Raw genomic sequence first — 25,670 nt, forward strand, 5'->3', positions numbered from 1 at the left:
CAGTGTTGCTGCTACTACTTCCACCACCAGGATCAACTTTAATCCCTTAAAAAATGACTTTAAAAAACATGGATATCAAGCAACTAGGGAAAATCAAAAGCCACTCATTGTTCTTGGAGCTCTTTTAACATACTATAGTAAAAAGAAGCCTGTAATCTATCCAATTACAAGCCGTGGCACTGAGAATCACCAATGATTCTCAATTATTTACCTTAATTGATATATGCATATATAATAACACTCAGCCCATCTTTCAATTTGTCACTGCCAAAATAATCTTAACTTTTCTAGGTATAACTTTAAGGCTAAAACCTACATCTGTCTCTGTGAGTGGAGAGCATCCATGAAAGTTATAACCAACAACAAGCATATAATACATAACTTGGAAAATATTTTTAATTAAATTGAGCCCTCCCAACTAGTATGGTGATGATGTTTTTTCAACTACAAGTAAATATGTCCCATTATGATTTGAGTTGGTATGTTTTCAACCATAATATAGGATAATGGAGCTTGAAAGTTCTTAGAGATATCTTGGAGATACTCTAATCCAAGCTTCCCATTTTACACACGAGAAACATAAGCCCAAGGAAGGGGAAATTATTCATTTGTTCATAGTCATACGATACATTAGTGGAAAAGCCAATGAATGGTCCATGGGCTTCAGCCCAACCCAACCACCACTTTCTAGACGAGTTTCAGGCTCAGAGGACACAGGGAGATCCTACCCTGCCTATAATCCACTGGCTGCCCAGTGCCACTGTCCTTGGGCTTGGCCCCCTGGGGGCCTGTTCCGGTCCCTCAGGCCCCAGCTCACATGGTGAAGGGCCCATAGGTCAGGCCCTGCTGGTCCCGGTGCTCCTTCCATAGTTCCATGTCGTTCCGTACTGGGTACTTGCCCTCTTGGCGCATCACTTGCTCCAGGAGTGGGGCACTGGCCAGGTTCACGTGGATCTGAGGCCCTAAGCGGTTTATCCATATTGGACCATACTTGGCCTTGTTCAGCACCTGTGGAGTTCAACCAAAGCTGAATAACCATGGCCTAGCTAGGCAGGCACTTCCTGGAGAGGAAGCAGGATAAGGGAGTGTCTTATGGCCACACCAGAGCAAGTGAGCTGGGCAAAAGCACATTGTGTAGGAGGTAGGTGCTGGGATGGCCTGTAGTCTCGAAAGGAGAACACTGGAAAAAAAAAAAGGTTACACAGAAGTTAGAATATTGAGAGTAATGAGTATCTGGTGGAACTGGCAGAACTGAGGTCTTGGAGGAACAAAATTTTGGAAAAATGGGATACCTGGGAAACTGGGGTATGTTGAGGTATAGATATTTGGGGTCCAGGGTTTTAGGGAAACTGACCCCTTTAATGAGGTATAGTAGAATGTCTACGACTCCTTCATAGAAGCATTTAAATCTCCTGCAGCTTGCTGTCAAGGAGACGAAGATAAATATCTCGTGTAACCAACAAGAAAAAAGAAACACAATTAGAAACTCCAGGAAAAACAGAAGCTGAATGAGAAAGTCAAGATGTAAATATGAAGTAAACTATGTGGTATGAATTTTTTTAATAAAAAATTTTATTAGCTATGTTAAGGAATGCAATTCTCAAATATTTTATCTTAGAATTTCTATAGCACATGACAGTTGAGACCCATAGCATCTATGAAATTGACATTGCAATGATGTTTTTATAGTTGTTGAAAATAAGGGAGAAAATAATGTATTTTGGGTTTTGGTGGGGGTAAAACTTAAAAAGAATCCAGAAATACTAAGATTAAATTTACTGGCTAAGTTATACTTACAAACTGAAAGAAAATGAAGCATAGTGGTCTCCCAAGTACTTCATCTTTTTTTTTTTTTTGCGGTACGCGGGCCTCTCACTGTTGTGGCCTCTCCCGTTGCAGAGCACAGGCTCCGGACGCGCAGGCTCAGCGGCCATGGCTCATGGGCCCAGCCGTTCCGCGGCATGTGGGATCCTCTCGGACCGGGGCACGACCCCGTGTCCCCTGCATCGGCAGGCGGACTCTCAACCACTGCACCACCAGGGAAGCCCAAGTACTTAATCTTTTTACTGAATAAGTGTTAAGAGGATTAGATCTGTTTCAGTATCGAAATTAGGCCAAAAGGCTTCTATAAAAGAAACATTAAAATTATGGAGAAGAGATCTATTATTCAAATTATAGAACTCATAGTCCATAAAAACAACAATTTTACTGGGTCTTACTGTCAGCATTAAATACAGGGTTCTCCCAGGACCAGTGCAACCTGATTGCCCTTCACATATTACCCAATTGCCCAGAATCCACCCTGAACTAATGGCTGATTCTGCCTGTTCCCAGGAAGACAGCCTTGACAAACCCCCAACGTCCATTTAGCCTTGTTTCCCACTTCTACCTCCCAGTAATACCTGCCAGTGTGGTACAATTTTGAATGGTTAATTGTCTGAAAACGACTGTGATACCTGGAGGAAAATAAGCATATTCAGACATTGCCAGTGGGAGTCTAACATGACACAACCCTACATGGAGGACAATTTGTTAATAGTTATTAATAATTACAAAACATTTATAAGCAAAGTGTGGGTCATCTTCATAATGGAATACTATATCACCTTAAAAGAGGATGAAGCAGCTCCTTGTGTGCTAAAATGGAAAGATAGATTGTAATATGGAAAGATAGCTAGATAGCCAAGATAGACTGTTGAATGGAAAAACGTGGGGAGCTAAATAAGAATATATAGCATTTGCGTTTGCTTTCGTAGAGAAACACTGGACTGATACATCAGAAATGAATTAAAGTGGTTACCTATGGGAGAGTGGGGAGGACAGCAGTGAGAGTGAGACTGTGTGACGTTTTATTGGTATATTGTTTTGAATTTTGAACTATGAGAATGTATTCAAACTTTTTAATCTAAAGGGGGAAAGAAGTGTTTTCTGAAGCAATAAGTCACCTGCCATTGATCAAGTAATTCCAGAAAGCAGGAAAGACTTGCTGAACCTCTGAATTCATGTATGTATATACTCCTTAGATTTGTAAGTGGCCCCTCGCTGCACTCATTTTGTTTATTTTTCTTAAGGGTTCCATTAGAAAAGAATACTTATATGTCTATTTTTCTCTACTAAATTCCTTAGGAGAATTAACCTAAAAGTAAGCTTAAGTTGTGTTTCTAGTTTGGTTTAAGATATTAATATAATAATAATAATATTTCTGTGGAGCTTAGCATAAACTAGACACTGTTCCAAGCACTTTGCTTATACTAGCTCATTCAGCCCTCACTACAGCTGCATGAGGTAGGTGTAACATTACTACAGTTTTGCAGATGAGGAAACTGAGGCCCAAAGAGGTTGCCCGAGGTCACTTTGCCAGTAAGTGGCAGTCAGAGTTCAAACTCAGACCACCTGGCTGGAGGCCATGCTCACAACTGCTTACTCCACTGATCCCCGAGAAAGCTGACTATGCCTTACTAACTGAAAACAAACTTAGGCTCTTTAAAAATATGTACTGCTTAAGGGACTTCCCTGGCGGTCCAGTGCATTTGCACTCCCAATGCAGGGGGCCCGGGTTTGATCCCTAAGTCAGGGAACTAGATCCCGCATGCATGCTGCAACTAAGAGTTCTCATGCCACAACTAAGACGTCTGCATGCCACAACTAAGAAGTCCGCATGCCGCAACTAAGACCCGATGCAGCCAAAATAAATAAATAATAAACAAATAAATATTTTTAAAAAATGTGCTGCTTAAACCCAGCACAACTCTGCTGTAACCCAGGGTTTCTCACGGCACTGCTGACATCTGGGGCTAGATGATTCTTTGCTGTGGCAGACTGTCCTGTGTATTGTAGAATGTTTAGCAGCACCCCTAGACTGTACCCCAGCAGCAACCCCAGAGCAAGCTGTGACAACCAAAACCGTCTCTAGACATTGCCAAAATGTCCTGGGGGGTGGGGGCAAAATCACCCCAGCTTGAGAACTTCTGTAATAACCCCAACCTCTTAAAATGTCTCTTAATTCTTTAATCTTAGAAGACTCCTTTTAAGAAATAATATCTCACTTTGAAGAAATATTTATCTGAAGTTTGGTTTCTTTTCCTTCTGTTAAGCTCATGTAAAATTACATGCAATGTTTTTATAATGATGCAAACAATGGTTATCTCTGAGTCATGGTTTATAGATAGTTTACTTGCTTCTTTACACTGTGATTTGTTTTTCAAGTTTTCTACCTTGATCTTGGAATCGGGGCAAAAAACCATGTTTTAAAGAACTAGATCAATAACCTTTCCTTGGGCACCAGCTTCTTGCCTGGAACCCAAAGCCTCTGGCACCACTTCCTGGCTGTCAGTTTGGAAGTTTCTGGGACATTTCCCCCCATGCCTAGGCCATGCTTTCTTCCCTCTTCCTTCATACTCCTCAGTTTACTTGGTGGAACTTAACAAGGATCTATTTATGTAAGAACTTATTTTAGAAAGACACCAGAGCACTTGCTGAGAAATGTGTTCTATGTCTGTGAGCCTACCACTAGGCTGTAATCTGAACCAGTTAGAGAGCCCCAAGGTTTTCAGATAGGTGCTAAGTGCCCCTTTGCAGAACAGAGTTTCCTAGGGATCATCTTCCAAGATGAATGGGAGGGCTAGCCTCTGCCAGGTGAGATTCCAAAGACGGACAGTGTTAAATTCATCCAAAATGCATTTATTGAGCTCATATGCTATTCCTCCTATACTGATCTCGGGGCTGGGGATACTGCTGTGACCTACTCTTAGACAGTTTATTTACATCCTAGGGCATAAGCCACACAGCTGAGAACTTGATTACATATGCTTATGAACTATTCCCTAATTATTTTGTACATATCTTGTCTCTTCAACTAGGTTGAAAATCTTTAAGGGCAGGAACCTTGTCGTACTTCTTTATACTTCCCATACTGCTTAACACACTGCTAAACACATTAGAGACACTCACTAAATATTTAGCAATTGCCAGTGAATCAAATGGAAGAAAAACAAGTTGCAGATAACACAAAGATTATGAGACAGAGACAGAAAAGAAGCAGGGAAGAGGATACATAGGAAACTGGTAACAGTGGCTCCACTGGGGTAGGCATTAATTTTAAAAGGCTGAAGGAAAATCTCAAAAGGAAATTAAGAGAATAGTTCTAATATACAATTACAATAGCATCTTTGATGGCCTGAATGTTGCATCTCCCCCAAATTCATGTGTTGAAGCCCTAACCTTCAGTGTGGCTGTATTTAGAGAGGAAGCATATAAGAAAGTAATTAAGGTTAAATAAGAGTGGGGCCCTGGGGAGATTGGTTCAAGATGGTGGAGTAGAAGGATGAGTGTTCACTCCCTCTTGAGAGAGCACCAGTATCACAACTAACTGCTGAACAATCATCGACAGGAAGACACTGGAACTCACCAAAAAAGATACCCCACATCCAAAGACAAAGGAGAAGCCACAATGAGATGGTAGGAGGGGTGCAATCACAATAAAATCAAATCCCATAACTGCTGGGTGGGTGACTCACAAACTGGAGAACACTTATACCACAGAAGTCCACCTGCTGGAGTGAAGGTTCTGAGCCCCACATCAGGCTTCTCAACCTGGGGGTCCGGCAATGGGAGGAGGAATTCCTAGAGAATCAGACTTTGAAGGCTAGTGGGATTTGATTGCAGGACTTCAACAGGACTGGGGGAAACAGAGACTCCACTCTTGGAGGGCACACACAAAGTAGTGTGTGCATCGAGACCCATGGGAAGGAGCAGTGACCCCATAGGAAACTGAACCATACCTACCTGCTAGGTTTGGAGGGTCTCCTGCAGAGGTGGGGGGTGGGGGTGGGTGGCTGTGGCTCACCCTGAGGACAAGGACACTGGCAGCAGAAGTTCTGGAAAGGACTCCTTGGAGTGGGCCCTCCCAGAGTCCACCATTCTACCCACCAAAGAGCCTGTAGGCTCCAGTGCTGGGTCACCTCAGGCCAAACAACCAACAGGGAAGGAACACAGTCCCACCCATCAGCACACAAGCAGATTAAAGTTTTACTGAGCTCTGCCCACCAGAGCAACACCCAGCTCTACCCACCACCAGCCCCTCCCATCAGGAAACTTGCACAAGCCTCTTAGATAGCCTCATCCACCAGAGGGCAGACAGCAGAAGCAAGAAGAACTACAATCCTGCAGCCTGTGGAACAAAAAGCACATTCACAGAGAGACAGACAAGATGAAAAGGCAGAGGGCTATGTACCAGATGAAGGAACAAAATAAAACCCCAGAAAAACAGCTAAATGAAGTGGAGATAGGCAACCTTCCAGAAAAAGAATTCAGAATAATAATAGTGAAGATGATACAGGACCTCGGAAAAAGAATGGAGGCAAAGATCAAGAAGATGCAAGAAATGTTTAACAAAGACCTACAAGAATTAAAGAACAAACAAACAGAGATGAACAATACAATAACTGAAATGAAAACTACACTAGAAGGAACCAATAGCAGAATAACTGAGGCAGAAGAACGGATAAGTGACCTGGAAGACAGAATGCTGGAATTCACTGCTGCGGAACAGAATAAAGAAAAAAGAATGAAAAGAAATAAAGACAGCCTAAGAGACCTCTGGGACAACATTAAGTGCAACAACATTTGCATTATAGGGGTCCCAGGAGGAGAAGAGAGAGAGAAAGGACCCGAGAAAATATTTGAAGAGATTATAGTCAAAAACTTCCCTAACATGGGAAAGGAAATAGCCACCCAAGACCAGGAAGTGCAGACAGTCCCTGGCAGGATAAACCCGAGGAGAAACATGCCGAGACACATAGTAATCAAATTGACAAAAATTAAAGACAAAGAAAAATTATTGAAAGCAACAAGGGAAAAACTACAAATAACATACAAGGGAACTCCCATAAGGTTAACAGCTGATTTCTCAGCAGAAACTCTACAAGCCAGAAGGGACTGGCATGATATATTTCAAGTGATGAAAGGGAAGAACCTAAAACCAAGATTACTGTACCCGGCAGGGATCTCATTCAGATTAAACGGAGAAATCAAAAGCTTTACAGACAAGCAAAAGCTAAGAGAATTCAGCACCACCAAACCAGCTCTACAACAAATGCTAAAGGAACTTCTCTAAGTGGGAAACACAAGAGAAGAAAAGGACCTACAAAAACAAACCCATAACAATTAAGAAAATGGTAATAGGAACATACATATCAATAATTACCTTAAACTTGAATGGATTAAATGCTCCAACCAAAAGACACAGGCTCACTGAATGGTTACAGAAACAATACCCATATATATGCTGTCTACAAGACACCCACTTCAGACCTAGGGACACATACAGACTGAAAGTGAGGGGATGGAAAAAGATATTCCATGCAAATGGAAATCAAAAGAAAGTTGGAGTAGGAACACTCATATCAGATAAAATAGACTTTAAAATAAAGAATGTTACAAGAGACAAGGAAGGACACTACATAATTATCAAGGGATCAATCCAAGAAGATATAACAATTATAAATGTATATGCACCCAACATAGGAGCACCTCAATACATAAAGCAACTGCTAACAGCTATACAAGAGGGAATCAACAGTAACACAATAATAGTGGGGGACTTTAACACCTCACATTCACCAATGGACAGATCATCCATACAGAAAATTAATAAGGAAACACAAGCTTTAAATGACACAATAGACCAGATAGATTTAATTGACATTCCATCCAAAAACAGCAGATTACACTTTCTTCTCAGGTGCAAACAGAATATTCTGCAGGATAGATCACATCTTGGATCACAAATCAAGCCACAGCAAATTTAAGAAAATTGAAATCATATCAAGCATCTTTTCTGACCACAACACTATGACATTAGAAATCAATTACAGGGAAAAAAACCATAAACAACACAAACACATGGAGGCTAAACAATACGTTACTAAATAACCAAGAGATCACTGAAGAAATCAAAGAGGAAATCAAAAAATACCTAGAGACAAATGACAACGAAAACACGATGATCCAAAACCTATGGTATGCAGCAAAAGCAGTTCTAATAAGGAAGTTTATAGCAATACAAGTCTACCTCAAAAACAAGAAAAATCTCAAATAAACAATCTAACCTTACATCTAAGGGAACTAGAGAAAGAAGAATAAACAAAACCCAAAGTTAGTAGAAGGAAAGAAATCATAAATATCAGAGCAGAAATAAATGAAAAAGAAATGAAGGAAACAACAGCAAAGATCAATAAAACTAAAAGATGGTTCTTTGAGAAGATAAACAAAATTGATAAAGCACTAGCCAGACTCATTAAGTAAAAAAGGGAGAAGACTCAAATCAACAGAATTAGAGATGAAAAAGGAGAAGTAACAACTGACAGTGCAGAAACACAAAGAACCATGAGAGATTACTACAAGCAACTCTATGCAAATAAAATGGACAACCTGGAAGAAATGGACAAATTCTTAGAAAAGCATAACCTTCCAAGACTGAACCAGGAAGAAATAGAAAATATGAACAGATCAATCACAAGTAATGAAATTGAAACTGTGATTAAAAATCTTGCAACAAACAAAAGTCCAGGTCCAGATGCCTTCACAGCCGAATTCTATCAAACATTTAGAGAAGAGCTAACACCCATCCTTCTCAAACTCTTCCAAAAAATTGCAGAGGAAGGAACACTCCCAAACACATTCTATGAGGCCACCATCACTCTGATACCAAAACCAGACAAAGATTCTACAAGAAAAGAAAATTACAGTCAATATCACTGATGAATATTGATGCAAAAATCCTCAACAAAATACTAGCAAACAAAATCCAACAACACATTAAAAGGATCATACATCTTGAGCAAGTGGGATTTATCCCAGGGATGCAAGGATTCCTCAATATATGCAAATCAATCAATGTGATATACCATATTAACAAATTGAAGAAGAAAAACCATATGATCAGCTCAATAGATGCAGAAAAAGTTTTTGACAAATTCAACACCCATTTATGATACAAACTCTCCAGAAAGTGGGCATAGAGGGAACCTACCTCAACATAATAATGGCCATATATGACAAACCCACAGCAAACATCATTCTCAATGGTGAAAAACTGAAAGCATTTCCTCTAAGATCAGGAACAAGACAAGAATGTCCACTCTCGCCACTATTATTCAACATAGTTTTGGAACTCCTAGCCATGGCAATCAGAGAAGAAAAAGAAAGAAAAGGAATACAAATTGGAAAAGAAGAGGTAAAACTGTCACTCTTTTCAGATGACATGATACTATGCATAGAGAATCCTAAAGATGCCACCAGAAAACTACTGGAGCTAATCAATGAATTTGGGAAAGTTGCAGGATACAAAATTAATGCACAGAAATCTCTTTCATTCCTATACACTAATGATGAAAAATCTGAAGGAGAAATTAAGGAAACACTCCCATTTACCACTGCAACAAAAAGAATAAAATACCTAGGAATAAACCTACCTAGGGAGACCAAAGATCTGTATGCAGAAAACTATAAGACACTGTTGAAAGAAATTAAAGATGATACCAACAGATGGAGAGATATAACATGTTCTTGTATTGGAAGAATCAATATTGTGAAAATGACTATACTACCCAAAGCAATCTACAGATTCAATACAATCCCTATCAAATTACCAATAGCATTTTTTACAGAACTAGAACAAAAATCTTAAAATTTATATGGAGACACAAAAGACCCCAAATAGCCAAAGCAGTCTTGAGGGAAAAAAACGGAGCTGGAGGAATCAGACTCCCTGACTTCAGACTATACTACAAAGGTACGGTAATCAAGACAATATGGTACTGGCACAAAAACAGAAATATAGATCAATGGAACAGGAAAGAAAGTCCAGAGATAAACCCACGTACCTATGGGCAACTAATCTATGACAAAGGAGGCAAGGATATACAATGGAGAAAAGACAGTCTCTTCAATAAGTGGTGCTGGGAAAACTGGACAGCTACATGTAAAAGAATGAAATTAGAACGCTCCCTAACACCATACACAAAAATAAACTCAAAATGGATTAGAGAGCTTCCCTGGTGGTGCAGTGGTTAAGAATCCACCTGCCAATGCAGGGGACACGGGTTCGAGCCCTGGTCCAGGAAGATCCCACATGCTGCGGAGCAACTAAGCCCGTGCGCCACAATTACTGAGCCTGAGCTCTAGAGCCCGCAAGCCACAACTACTGAGCCCATGTGCCACAACTACTGAAGCCCGCGTGCCTAGAGCTCGTGCTCTGCAACAAGAGAAGCCACGACAATGAGAAACCTGTGCACCAAAACGAAGAGTAGCCCCCGCTCACCACAACTAAAGAAAGCTCGTGCACAGCAACGAAGACCGAACACAGCCAAAAATAAATAAATAAATTTATTAAAAAGAAAAAAATGGATTAGAGACCTAAATTTAAGACTGAACACTATAAAACTCTTAGAGGAAAACATAGGAAGAACACTCTTTGACGTAAATCACAGCAACATCTTTTTTGATCTACCTCCTAGAGTAATGGAAATAAAAACAAAAATAATCAAATGGGACCTAATGAAACTTTAAAGCTTTTGCAAAGCAAAGGAAACTACAAACAAGACGAAAAGACAACCCTCAGAATGGGAGAAAATATTTGCAAATGAATCAACGGACAAAGGATTAATCTCCAAAATGTATAAACAGCTCATGCAGCTCAATATTAAAAAAACAAAGAACCCAATCAAAAATGGGAAGAAGATCTCAATAGATATTTCTCCAAAGAAGATATACAGATGGCCAAGAAGCACATGAAAAGCTGCTCAACATCACTAATTGTTAGAGAAATGCAAATCAAAACTACAATGAGGTATCACCTCACACCAGTTAGAATGGCATCATCAGAAACTCTACAAACAACAAATGCTAGAGAGGGTGTGGAGAAAAGGGAAGCATCTTACACTGTTGATGGGAATGTAAATTGATACAGCCACTATGGAGAACAGTATGGAGGTTCCTTAAAAAACTAACAATAGAATTACCATATGACCCAGCAATCCCACTACTGGTCATATATCCAGAGAAAACCATAATTCAAAAAGACACATTGCAGCACTATTTACAATAGCCAGGCCATGGAAGCAACCTAAATGCCCATCCACAGACGAATGGATAAAGAAGATGTGGTACATATATACAATGGAATATTACTCAACCATAAAAAGGAACGCATTTGGGTTATTTGTAGAGACGTGGATTGATCTAGAGACTGTCATACAGAGTGAAGTAAGACAGAAAGAGAAAAACAAATGTCGTATATTAACGCATATATGTGGAACCTAGAAAAGTGGTACAGATGAACCAGTTTGCAGGGCAGAAATAGTGAAACAGATGTAGAGAACAAATGTATGGACACCAATGGTGGAAAATGGTGGCGGGGGGGGCCAGTGGTGTGATGAATTGGGAGATTGGAATTGACATATATACACTAATATGTATAAAATGGATAACTAATAAGAACATGCTGTATAAAAAAATAAATAAAATAAAATTCAAAAAAAAAAAAGAGTGGGGCCCTGATCCAATAGGATTAGTATCCTCATAAGAAGAGATATTAGAGAGTTCTCTGTGTGTGTATGCATGTGTGTGCACACACATGCATACACACACAAGGAAAGACCATTTAAGGTGGCTGTCTGCAAGCCAGGAAAATTGTTACCAAACCCAAGTTTGTGTGCCCAATGCACAGTGAGGCCAAACACCACCAAAACATTGGAGTTTGGAGCAGAGGAATGTTTATTGCAGGGCATGCAAGGAGACGGGTGGCTCATGCCCTAAAAATCCCAAACTCCCTGAAAGCTTTCAGTGAAGCCCTTTTATAGGAAAGGTGAGGAAGGGGCATAGTTAGTTGTTGCAGACTTCTTGGTGTCAGATCCTCTGTTCTTGAGGTCAAGTCACAATGTTCCTGTAAACCTCCACTGAAACAAATATTATTCTCTGTTCTGACAAGAAAGTGCAAGGTCCCAAGGCTCAACTTTCACCCTCCGAGGTCCAGGCCCTGGCTAAGGGGAGGGGGCCCCTGCGCAGGCCAGTTACCCTACCTGGGAATGTTTGTCCAGAACCCAGTCTGGGTCCTCCCGCTAGTGCCCAGGCCCAAATAAAGAGGCAGATCTCAACTGGCGGCACCCTCAGAGCCAGGTCCCCAGACCCTGCCCAGCCATCATCACTGAGGGAGTCAGGTGCCCAGGACCCAGCCGGCCCTCAGGCTTTTCATTTAAACTGGAGAGATTCATTTGTATAGGATCAATAAGAATACATGTTGCAACAAATACCAATTAGGTTAGTTCCCAGCTCACAACAGTTGCCCTTCTTTGAGAATAGCCCCAACCACAGAGGTGGACTGGAAATAATGATGTGCCATGTCATTGCAACTTAACCCTGACATCTGGCCACCTCCTAGGGGTAGACAACTGATCTAAGCTCTACCAATTTTTGAAACTTGAACGGAGAAACTGAAGCTGGTTGAAGCTGTTACCTTAATGGCAGTGTCCATATACTCCAGTTGCGAGGCCTCCACAGACTGCGACCCATGGAGACTGCCACTGCCATTAGGTCGCAGAGGTGGGGATGGCGGAGAGGTTCACTGCTGCTTCAAGGCCTGGGCCCAGCCATTGGGTGGCTGTTGGCTCTGGGGCTCTGCAGGACATAGGCCTCAGCCTGTCTCCAGGCCCCTCAGCTCACCCACCAGCCCTGAGGCTGGAGGGCCTGGAGGGCCCTGGGGAGAAGGCCACAATCTGCCTCTCACTGCAATCATTGCTACGAGGACCACTGCAAGGCTTCCTGTTGGTGGAGCTGGACTTCTAACCCCCATGCTAAGGGTCTCACACTAATGAGCGTGTGCTCACTCTACCCCTATTACAAAAGGGCTCTCACCAGAAACCAACCATGCTGACACCCTTATCTTGAACTTCCAGCCTCCAGAACCGCAAGAAAGTAAATTTTTACTGTTTAAGACACCCAGTTTATGGTATTTTGTTATGGCAGCCAGAGTAGACTAATACATAGCATCCAAAAGAATAAAACACTGGGCTTCCCTGGTGGCGCAGCGGTTGAGAGTCCGCCTGCCGATGCAGGGGACACGTGTTCGTGCCCCGGTCCGGGAAGATCCCACATGCCGCGGAGCGGCTAGGCCCGTGTGCTACAACTACCGAGCCTGTGCTCTAGAGCCTGCGAGCCACAACTACTGAGCTCACATACCACAACTACTGAAGCCCATGTGCCTAGAGCCCGTGCTCTGCAACAAGAGAAGCCACTGCAATGAGAAGCCCATGCACCGCAACAAAGAGTAGCCCCCACTTGCGGCAACTAGAGAAAGCCTGCACGCAGCAACAAAGACCCAACGCAGCTAAAAATAAATAAATAAAATATATAAATTTATTTTAAAAATTTAAAAAAATACATAGGGGTAAATCTTCATGACCTTGGATTTGGCAATGGGATTCTTAGATTTGAACAGTAATGTGTGAGCAATAAAAGAAAAAAAGAAAAATTGGACTTCATAAAAATTTAAAACTTTTGCACATCAAAGGACATTATCAAGAATGTGAATAAAGACCTAAATAGACATTTCTCCAAAGAAGATATACAGATTGCCAACAAACACATGAAAGAATGCTCAACATCATTAATCATTAGAGAAATGCAAATCAAAACTACAATGAGATATCATCTCACACAGGTCAGAATGGCCATCATCAAAAAATCTAGAAACAATAAATGCTGGAGAGGGTGTGGAGAAAAGGGAACCCTCTTGCACTGTTGGTGGGAATGTAAACTGATACAGCCACTATGGAGAACAGTATGGAGCTTCCTTAAAAAACTACAAATAGAACTACCATACGACCCAGCAATCCCACTACTGGGCATATACACTGAGAAAACCATAATTCAAAAAGAGTCATGTACCAAAATGTTCATTGCAGCTCTATTTACAATAGCCAGGACATGGAAGCAACCTAAGTGTCCATCAACAGATGAATGGATAAAGAAGACGTGGTACATATATACAATGGAATATTACTCAGCCATAAAAAGAAACAAAATTGAGTTATTTGTAGTGAGGTGAATGGACCTAGAGTCTGTCATACAGAGTGAAGTAAGTCAGAAAGAGAAAAACAACTACTGTATGCTAACACATATATATGGAATCTAAGAAAAAAAAAAAAAGGTCATGAAGTACCTAGGGGTAAGATGGGAATAAAGACACAGACCTGCTAGAGCATGGACTTGAGGTTATGGGGAGGGGGAAGGGTAAGCTGTGACAAAGTTAGAGAGTGGCATGGACATATATACACTACCAAATGTAAAATAGATACCTAGTGGGAAGCAGCCGCATAGCACAGGGAGATCAGCTCAGTGCTTTGTGACCACCTAGAGGGGTGGGATAGGGAGGGTGGGAGGGAGGGAGACGCAAGAGGGAGGAGATATGGGAATATAGGTATATGTATAACTGATTCACTTTGTTACAAAGCAGAAATTAACACACCATTGTAAAGCAATTATACTCCAATAAAGATGTTAAAAAAAAAAAGAATGTGAATAGACAATCTACAGAATGAGAGAAAATATTAGCAAATCTACATCTGATGAGGGTTTAATATCCAGAGTATATAAAGAACTCTTTAAAAACTCAACAACAAGAAGACAATCCAATTTTCAAATGATTAAATGACTTGACATTTCTCCAAAGAAGATATATAAATAGCCAGTATGGTCGTGAAAAGATGCTCAGCATCATTGGTCACTAAGGAATGAAAATCAAAAGTACAATAAGATAGCATTTCACACCCACTAGGATGACTTAAATCAAAAAAACTGAAAATAACAACTTGTTGGCGAGAAACAACCTGTGTGAAGAAATTGAAACCCTTGTGCATTGCTGATGGGAAAGCAGAAATGTTGCAGCTGCTGTGGAAAACCATTTGTCAAGTTCCCAAAAAGTTAAACACAGAATTACCATATGATCCAGCAATTCCACTCCTAGGTATATACCCAAAAGAAATGAAAACATATGCCACACGGAGACTTGTACAGGAACGTTTAGAGCAGCATTACTCACAGTTGTCAAAAGGTAGAAAGAACCCAAATGGCATCAACTGATGAATGGATAAGCAAATTGTGGTATATGCATACAATGGAATAGTATTCAGCCATAAAAAGAACAAAGTATGATACACACTAAAACTTGGATGAACCTTGAAAACATACAGTAAGTGAAAGAAGCCAGACACAAAAGGTCATATATTGTATGATTCCATTTATATGATATATTGAATAGGCAGATCCGTAAAGATGGAAAGCAGATTAATGATTACCAAGGGGTGACAGGAGAGGGGAATGAGGAGTAACTAATGACAGGGTGTTTTTCTGGGGTATTGAAAAAGTTTTGAAACTAGAGAGAAGTAGCAGTTTTATAACATTAAGAATACACTAAATGCTGCTGAATTGTGCACTTTAAAATGCTTCACTGAGGGAATTCCCCGGTGGTCCAGTGGTTAGGCCTCCGCGCTTCCACTGTAGGGGGCACAGGTTCAATCCCTGGTCAGGGAACTAAGATCCCGCATGACACGAAGTGTGGCCAAATAAATAAATTAATTAAATAAAATGGTTCATTGTATTATAGTTTGTGAATTTCCCCTAAAAAAAGGCCTAGAAGAAGTTTGTGATATTTAAAGCTCTCTCAGCAAGAAGCCTGCTGTGGACAAAAGATGGGCCCCCTCAGAAAAGAGAGAACAGAAGGGGAGTGAGGGAGGTTCCCCTGCGCTGGTTCTTCTGTGGTTCCATGCTTCCTCTCTCGTAGATCAAGAAGAGGACCAGACCAACCTTTCCTTTGCCTTGCCAGCTCCTAACCCAGGATTAGAGATCAAGCTTTAAGGGGTGTTTACTCATTTGTTCATTTGCTCTGGGAAAAACACACTGGCGGAGTCTCTCTCTTTAGAAATGGGAACGCCCTCCATTGCACAAAACTGTTGCCCTTGTAACTTTTCTGGAGGACAGTTTGGCAGCCAATACATATCAAAGGCTGGAGCGAAATCATTTACCGCAACAATTCCATTTTAAGAGATTTATTTTAAGGAACTAATTCAGGATGCGCATGATATTTAGTGATAGATGTATTTATCAAATCTTTATACATACAAAAATCTAAATATATAACAATAAGCTTCAGTATATTCTAGCGTAGCCATACAGTGGAACACTATTCAGACATTAAAAATTGTTAACGAAGTGACTATTGATGTAGAAAGATGTTCATATTTATCTTTTAGTAAAAGGCAGGTTGTAAAAGAGAGTACATGATATGCTTTCATTTAAAAAATATATATGTGGATGACACATGGGGGAAGTAAAGTAGCCTATTCACCCAGGACAAGCAAGCGGGGATAATGCTTACTTACCCCCAAGAGCATGTGTGTATTTATGTATTCATTTCACAAATGTTTATTAACAGCTATGTGTGCGAGGCACTGTAACATGTACAGAGTGTTGGGATTGTGGAAGATTTGGATTTTCTTCTTTTTGTGTCTTTCTGATTTCTCTCCAGTAAACATGTATTACTTCCACAAATTATTTCAACTAAGTTGAAATGACGTTCTCTTAAATGTGTTATGTAATCACAAATAATTAGCACGCAACTTGTATTTATGTGATTTTTTTTTTTTAGAACAAGAGTCATTTTTATAGGAAAAAAAGTGCCTGTCTCGTTGTCATGGGTTTTTATCTCAAGTCAGTCATCCACATCTGGCGGTTTCAGTTGAGAGCTCAGGGACTGCCTGGCAGGAGATTTTGTCCCAGTTCCAGACCCAGCACAACAGGCTCTGTCGCTTTGTTGGGTAATAGCTTGGTGGTGCCATGCTCCCGACCTTACATGTATCCACAGACACAAAGGCTTGAACCCAACATCAACTGAAAAAAAATGCACAACCTAAAAGCTGAGAATTATGCTTTATTCGGCAAACTTTCTGAGGACTTAAGCCCAGAAGGCAGCCTCTCAGCTACCTCTGAGGGACAGCTCCAAAGAGGTGAGGGAGGAGCCAGGATACGTAGCAGTCTGCAACAAAAACCAGGTAGTCGAAACATCAAAAGCTTACTGTTATTAAAGAGAACTGGACATCTCAAGTTAATGAATTTAGTGTTTTCCTATGTATGCAAGAGTCTGGGCTCAGTGAAATCATTCCTCTGATATGCACCTTAGCTATCTAGGGCCAGTATCCTGTTCTTTTCCATCCTGAATTCCCTCACAGTGGGCCGTTGGGGGCAGCCCCATTGGCCGATGGCTTGATGACCACAACATCCTGTGTCAACTGATACGGCAGGAGACATTTTTCGTCCACACCAGCCTTCCCTGAGTCTTCAGGGCTGAATGCCCTTCGATCCTCTCGGCACAGGAATGGAGGTCTACACAGAGCTGCCACGGGGCTCCCTCCCTCCCTATGTTTCCTATGTCCCCTAATAGGCATAAGTCCCTGTGTCCTGAGACAGTTTCCCCTCGCCTCTGGGTTCTGACCCATGTGGCCGTTCTGTCCGCCCTCCTTATAAAAGAGTTGCAGAATATAAAACCTCCTCACTGCAACCTAGAAGGGGCTGCTCTGAGGCCACCTCCCACTCACCTCCCTAGCTCACCTGGGAGGCTGTCAGGAGACAGTTTCTTATCACTGCCCGGGTTTTGCAGAGGGGTGGGCAGAAAGCCCACACAGAAAAGAGCTGCAGAATATAAAACTCCTTAGCTACAGTCTAGAAGGGTCTCCTCAGCAACAGGGTACCCTGCAACTCGCAGCACAGTCAACTGATTGAAAGAGTTTCGGGGCTGTCCTTCGAGGATGTGTGGCACAGCATCACAGGGAGCTGGTGCCTTTGCCTCTCTCATCCTTTCACTATGTGAGCAATAAAATGTCTAAATCTAAAAGTGGCTGTTACAGCTTTACTGATTGAATCAGTCAGGCCTTAGCCTTGCCTTGTCTTGTATGTGTGAGCTCGACATCTTCTCATCAGTTAAACAAGGGAATTATACTACTAATTGATTCCAGAGGTGCTCTGTGGCTAGCCTGTATGTTAAGGTAGATAACACAAAGCAGCTCCTGGCAACCATTACCCAAATTCTAGGTATAGTGCCTAGAACACACTAATCCACCTCCAGGGCAAGGGGTGGTAACCTGGGTGTGCAGACAGGCTGGGGGGTGGAGGGGATGGAGAGCTGAAATCCTATGCAATATGCTGTGCATATACATAAATTTCTGCTGCAGAGAAGCGCCATGGCTTTCAGGTTTTCAAAGGGTGGGGGACCTAAACAAAGTTAGAAACACAGCTGTAGGTTATGATAAAGCTTTTTCTCCTTTACCAAATTCTAGTCAGGCTCCTCAGCCCTCTTCTCAATGAAGCCCCAACATTGGCCGTTTTTTTGTTGTTGTTTGTTTTTTTATAGTTTGTACTTAGTTTCAGAACATGTTTTTTTTTTTAACATCTTTATTGGAGTATAATTGCTTTACAATGGTGTGTTAGTTTCTGCTTTATAACAAAGTGAATCAGCTATACATATACATATATCCCCATATCTCCTCCCTCTTGCATCTCCCTCCCACCCTCCCTATCCCATCCCTCTAGGTGGTCACAAAGCACCGAGCTGATCTCCCTGTGCTATGCGGTTGCTTCCCACTAGCTATCTATTTTACATTTGGTAGTGTATATATGTCCATGCCACTCTCTCACTTCATCCCAGCTTACCCTTCCCCCTCCCAGTGTCTTCAAGTCCATTCTCTACGTCTGCGTCTTTATTCCTGTCCTGCCTCGAGGTTCTTCAGAACCATGTTTTTTTTTTTTTTAGATTCCATATATATGTGTTAGCATATGGTATTTGTTTTTCTCTTTCTGACTCACTTCACTCTGTATGACAGACTCTAGGTCCATCCACCTCACTACAAATAACTCAATTTTGTTTCTTTTTATGGCTGAGTAATATTCCATTGTATATATGTACCACGTCTTCTTTATCCATTCATCTGTTGATGGACACTTAGGTTGCTTCCATGTCCTGGTTATTGTAAATAGAGCTGCAATGAACATTGTGGTACATGACTCTTTTTGAATTATGGTTTTCTCAGTGTATATGCCCAGTAGTGGGATTGCTGGGTCGTATGGTAGTTCTATTTGTAGTTTTTTAAGGAAGCTCCATACTGTTCTCCATAGTGGCTGTATCAGTTTACATTCCCACCAACAGTGCAAGAGGGTTCCCTTTTCTCCACACCCTCTCCAGCATTTATTGTTTCTAGATTTTTTGATGATGGCCATTCTGACCTGTGTGAGATGATATCTCATTGTAGTTTTGATTTGCATTTCTCTAATGATTAGTGATGTTGAGCATCCTTTCATGTATTTGTTGGCAATCTGTATATCTTCTTTGGAGAGATGTCTATTTAGGTTTTCTGCCCATTTTTGGATTGGGTTGTTTGTTGTTTGGATATTGAGCTTGTAAATTTTGGGGATTAATACTTTGTCAGTTGCTTCATTTGCAAATATTTTCTCCCATTCTGAGGGTTGTCTTTTCGTCTTGTTTATGGCTTCCTTTGCCGTGCAAAAGTTTTTAAGTTTCATTAGGTCCCATTTGTTTATTTTTATTTTTATTTCCATTTCTCTAGGAGGTGGGTCAAAAAGGATCTTGCTGTGATTTATGTCATAGAGTGTTCTGCCTACGTTTTCCTCTAAGAGTTTTATAGTGTCTGGCCTTACATTTAGGTCTTTAATCCATTTTGAGTTTATTTTTGTGTATGGTGTTAGGGAGTAATCTAATTTCATTCTTTTACATGTAGCTGTCCAGTTTTCCCAGCACCACTTATTGAAGAGACTGTCTTTTCTCCATTGTATATCCTTGCCTCCTTTATCAAAAATAAGGTGACCATATGTGCATGGGTTTATCTCTGGGCTTTCTATCTTGTTCCATTGATCTGTATTTCTGTTTTTGTGCCAGTACCATACTGTCTAGATTACTGTAGCTTTGTAGTATAGTCTGAAGTCCAGGAGCCTGATTCCTCCAGCTCCGTTTTTCCTTCTCAAGATTGCTTTGGCTATTTGGGGTCTTTTGTGTTTCCATACAAATTGTGAGATTTTTTGTTCTAGTTCTGTGAAAAATGCCATTGATAGTTTGATAGGGATTGCATTGAATCTGTAGATTGCTTTGGGTAGTAGAGTCATTTTCACAATGTTGATTCTTCCAATCCAAGAACATGGTATATCTCTCCATCTGTTTGTATCACCTTTAATTTCTTTCATCAGTGTCTTACAGTTTTCTGCATACAGGCCTTTTGTCTCCTTAGGTAGGTTTATTCCTAGGTATTTTATTCTTTTTGTTGCACCAACATTGAACTTGAACACACTAACATAGTTTCTAACAGCTCAAAGTCACAACGCTAGAGTGACCTTCATCCCTAGGATGAAACCCTCCTTAAAGTGCCTACTTGAGAAAACTCAAGGCTGCCAAGGAATGTCCTGTTTGTTCCAGCCGTCATCTGAAGATAGAGCCCCTTTCTCCCAGTCTCCATGGAAGGGTGCTTATCGATAAGATAAGCACCAGTTAGCAAACCCAAGTGAGTTTCACATGGACCAACCCCCACCCCAATCCCTGCTTTTTGTCATTTTTCACTTCCCTGACTCTTTTCAGGCCCCTGCCATCCCACACCCCACTCCCTCACTCTCCCTTTAAAACGCCAGTCACCTCTGCACAAATTGGAAAGGCAATAATCTCTTTCCCCTACTGTCAGTAGTTCCTGAATCTGTTTTCACCACTTTAACTAATGCCCAACTGTGCTTATCTTTGACAGTTGTGTGGACCTTAAGAACTCAAAATATAACACTGAGCCAAAAAGTGGAAACAATGCAAATATCATCAGCAGATGGATGGATGAACAAAGTGGGGTATATCCTTATGATGCAATATTATTCATCCATTAAAAAGGAATAAAGTACTGACATATGTACAACATGGATGAACCTTGAAAGCATCATGCTAATAAAAGAAGCCTTTCACAATAGATTACATATTGAATGAGTCCATTTATATGAAATGTCCGTAACAGGCAAATCCATAGAGACAGAAAGTAGATTAGTGGTTGCCAGGGACTGATGAGGGAATGGGGAGCGGGGAGTTCCTGCCAAAGAGTATGAGGTTTCTTTCTGGGGTGATTAAAATATTCTAAAATTGATGTGGTGATGGTTGCACAACTCTGTGAATATACTAAAAGCCACTTAATTGTTCAATGGGTGAGTTGTATGGTATGTGATTATATCTCAATAAAGTTGTTACAAGAAAAAAACACATTATAATCATCTAAAATCTCCCCTCAAAAAAATTGATACTGCATTGCGATGTTTTATTCTCCTACTTAGAGGGCTGTTTGGTTTACTGATAGTGGGTTCCTTAAGAAGGCTCTCAGCACAGAAAAACAACACTAAAACAGCAAGTAAATAGTCCTGAGGACAAAAGTGAACTCACAAATACCAAGTATTGTTTTGCCAGTGTCAACAAACCTGGCACGAAAAGCTGGCAGCCATCAGGTAGATAAACAGAAGGAGAGATGTAACTTCAAGCACAGGCCTCTCTTTTGCCTACACTGACGAATGCCAGAAAGAAGGCATCATTCAGGGTCAAAGGTGACGAGGAATCCAGTTGGCACAGCCATGACTCAGTGCTGTCCAAGTGTCAAGAGGAGTTTAGCCCCAACCCCCTCAACAAGTGGAATTCATATTTCCAAGTGACAGAGGGTGCTAAATAACTAACAGCATTCCCAAGTTCTGCTTGCTCTGAACCTTGTCTTGAATGCTTTTCTCTAAGATCAGACCAAGCCAGAGGCACCATTTGAACTCATGATGAGCAGAATTACTTGTATTTTTATTATGAAGATTTTAATGTGGATAATTAAAGAAAATAACATTATAAACACTCATGTACACTTATGTGTACCCTCCCTCCAGAATGTGTACACTTATGTACCCTCCCTCCAGAATTAAGAACTGTTAATATTTGTCATATTTGCTTCAAATCTTTTTAAAAAATGAAAACATTTCATAAAAGAGATAGCTAGTGGGAAGCAGCCGCATAGCACAGGGGGATCAGCTCAGTGCTTTGTGACCACCTAGAGGGGTGGGATAAAGAGGGTGGGAGGGAGACGCAAGAGGGAGGGGATATGGGGATATATGTATATGTATAGCTGATTCACTTTGTTATAATGCAGAAACTACATCATTGTAAATCAATTATACTCCAATAAAGATGTTAAAAAAAATACGTCAACAAAAAAAAAAAGAAAGAAAAGAAAACATTTCAGATTCAAAGTCCTCTTCTTATCTTTCCCTTTGCCCTCCCTCCCCAGAGCAACCACTATCTTGAATTTGAAATGTGCTCTTTCTGTCAATATTTATATAATTTTACTGCATCACAATGATAGCCCATATTATTTTCATGGGGTTGTTAATTTATGGAAATAGTATTCTACAGTACATATAATTCTATACTCAACTTTGGTTCTGAGTTCTATTTTTTTTATTGAAGTATAGTTGATTTACACTGTTCTGTTAGTTTCTGGTGTACAGCAAAGTGATTCAGTTATATATAATAACTCAGATTCTTTTCTCATATAGGTTATCACAAGATACTAAATATAGTTCCCTGTGCTACACAGTAGGTCCTTGCTGTTTACCCATTTTTTTATATATAGTAGTGTACATCTGTTAATCCCAAACTTCTAATTTATCCCTCCCCCTCCCAAGTTCTATACTGAGATATAAAAAGTTTGTGCGTTCATTATGACTACTGCATAGTGTTCCATTGTATGAATATGTCACAATCTATTTATCCTGCTGATGGGCATTTAACATGTTTCTGAATTTTTGGTTTTATAAACAAAGCTGCAAAAAAATTGTTTTGTGCATGTGTGCAGCCATTACTTCAACATTTATAAAAATGTCTGCTTTTATGCAAGACAGAAGCACTGTCATAAAGTTACAAAGATATGTACCAGATAGGTGGACAGTAGGAATTTTCCTCTGATTTTGTACCAGAGAGAAACAATGGGCTGAGGGTAGAGGCAGATCTAAGGGTAATCCAAGAAAAGGCCTTGCCTGGGACGCCCTCAGAGAGGCTGTTAGGAAAACAGAAGCGGCACCCCCAACCTGCACCCCTCACACATCCAGAGGCAAACCTCAGTAAGCTGTGCACCTTTGCCTGCAAGCTGGGATGGTCTGGACTGGAACAATGAGAGTATTCAAGAACAAGGAGGAGATGACCAGCAATGGATGCAGAGCTAAAAAGAGGATGCAGATGCAGAAGTGGACATCAAAAGTAAGGACCCAGAGCCAAACAGGGGTACAAGAGGAAAGGCCATCAGAAGATCTCAAAATATTATGCTGGACCAGGAAGCACTAGGTCAGCCATGCCTTATCTCTTGCTCTCCATTCTTTTGTTGTTGTTTTTAAAATTGTAAAATGCAATATATATGTACACTGTTAAAATGCAAAGGGTACAAAAAGACCCAAAAGATGGTGAACTATGCCTGGGCAGGATGAAGCCAGAGGAAACTCTGGTGGAGGTCCATAGCAGTCTTGCAATATAAAGTAAGTCTTGGAACTTCCCTGGTGGCGCAGTGGTTAAGAATCCACCTGCCAATGAAGGGGACACGGGTTTGAGCTCTGGTCCAGGAAGATCCCACATGCCGCAGAGCAACTAAGCCCATGTGCCACAACTACTGAGCCTGCGCTCTAGAGCCTGCGAGCCACAACTGCTGAAGCCCATGTGGCTAGAGCCCGTGCTCTGCAACAAGAGAAGCCACCGCAATGAGAAGCCTGTGCACCGCAACGAAGAGTAGACCCCGCTCACCACAACTAGAGAAAGCCTGCATGCTGCAATGAAGACCCAAAGCAGCCATAAATACATAAATAAATAAATAAATGTATTAAAAAAAAAAAAAAGTAAGTCTTCCTCCTAACTCTCATCTCCAGACTCCAAGATCCCTACAGAGAGGCAATCATCATTACCAATTTCTTGTGTGTCCTCCCACGGATATTTTATGCACATACAAATATATATATATGAATATACCCCTCATACTTTTTATCCTCAAATGATGGCATATTATATAGTTTTGCACCTTACTTTCCTCCCATCTCTTACCAAGCAATTCATATTAATACACATAGATCTGCCCCTTTTATTTATTTATTATTATTATTATTATTTTTTGTGGTATGCAGGCCTCTCACTGCTGTGGCCTCTCCCGCTGTGGAGCACAGGCTCCGGAAGCACAGGCTCAGCAGCCATGGCCCATGGGCCCAGCTGCTCCACAGCATGTGGGATCCTCCCGGACCGGGGCACGAACCCGTGTCCCCTGCATCGGCAGGCGGACTCCCAACCACTGTGCCACCAGGGAAGCCCTGCCTCTTTTATTTTTAATGGTTGTATAAAATTCCATTGTATGAATGTACTGTAATTTATTTAATTAGTTCCCTACTGGGATATGTAAGTCATTCTAACGTTTCCCAATCAGAAATATTGCTATCTTGAAAAGTGTGTAATATTTCTTGGACCACAAATTTTATCTGTAAGATAAAAATTCTGGCAGTGCATTTGCTAAGTTGGTATGACTTACACTTTATACCTTAATACCTAGTTTCAGATTTCCCATCCCTGAGGCTTTAAAGCGCTACATTAGATTCCACCAGAGTCTCAAGGACAGTCTGTAAACATCTGCCAGATGAGACTGAAAAACACTCAAGCAAGTCAAGGTAACTGGAGGATAATCTCTGGAAGGCTTGACGGTAACATGAGTACTGGGAAAGAAAATCCATCTGATCAATGGTATTAGCCAAACTGAAGAAAGAATGTGTTAACAGGATGGGAGTGGCCATTACAAAACCCAGAAGAAGGAGCCAAAGAGCAAAAATAGGCAGCATTTATCTCTGAAGAGAGAGAGATACTTAATCTAATGGACAGGCACCAGAGAAGCACATTCAACCAGGTTTCTTTCTCCAAGGCCTAGATGAAATTTTTTTCCATACAATTCTACTGCTTTAGTTCTGGGGTCCCTGCACACCAAGCGGTCCACTAATGTAGTTACTAATTTCTCTCCCTAGGTATGTGGATTCTAGGAAGAAGTTAGGTGTATTAAAGAAGGCCACATATTTTTTGACATCTCTCCCATTAATAGGTCAGGTCCACATCTTCTTCTCTAGAATCTGGATGGGCTCTGTAACTGTTTTGATGTGTAGAATACAGCAGGAATGATGCTATGCCAGTTTCCAGAACCAGGCTTTAAGAAACTGGCAACTTCCACTTTCTGTCTCTTGGAATATTCACTCTGGGGGAAACCAGGACCCTGTAAGAAGTCTGACTATGCAGAGACTCCCATGCTGTGAGGAAGCCCAGGTTAGCCATGTGGTGAAAGAAATAGCCATTCTGGCCAAACCAGCCCAGGCATCCAACATGCAATTGAAGAAGCCATCTTGGAAATTCCAACCCCAGCAGATGTGACATGGAGAAAAGCTAAGGAAGCCAGCCAAAAACCAGACCTGAGGCCTAAACATATGGCCCCACTTGAGCCATCCCAGCCATCTTCAGCCATTCAAACTACAGCCCCACTCCACTGTGAAGC

General features: G+C 41.1%; 1 protein-coding gene across 4 annotated transcripts in view; it reads right to left on the bottom strand.

Moving 5' to 3' along the window:
- CYP27A1 (cytochrome P450 family 27 subfamily A member 1) overlaps window positions 1-25,670 on the bottom strand; it is a 43,269-nt gene that overhangs the window by 5,255 nt on the left and 12,344 nt on the right. For 2 of the 4 annotated variants that reach the window (XM_067740539.1, XM_067740541.1), the window contains exons 2-3: window positions 1,103-1,180; window positions 818-1,008 (exon numbers count right to left, since the gene is read on the bottom strand). In XM_067740539.1, the coding sequence (XP_067596640.1) occupies window positions 818-1,008; window positions 1,103-1,180 (269 nt within the window). The remainder of the gene's footprint in view (window positions 1-817; window positions 1,009-1,102; window positions 1,181-25,670) is intronic. The other 2 variants (XM_067740540.1, XM_067740543.1) reach the window with 1 other exon arrangement.

The sequence above is a fragment of the Pseudorca crassidens genome, chromosome 6, assembly GCF_039906515.1.
Source record: "Pseudorca crassidens isolate mPseCra1 chromosome 6, mPseCra1.hap1, whole genome shotgun sequence".
NCBI lineage: Eukaryota > Metazoa > Chordata > Mammalia > Artiodactyla > Delphinidae > Pseudorca > Pseudorca crassidens.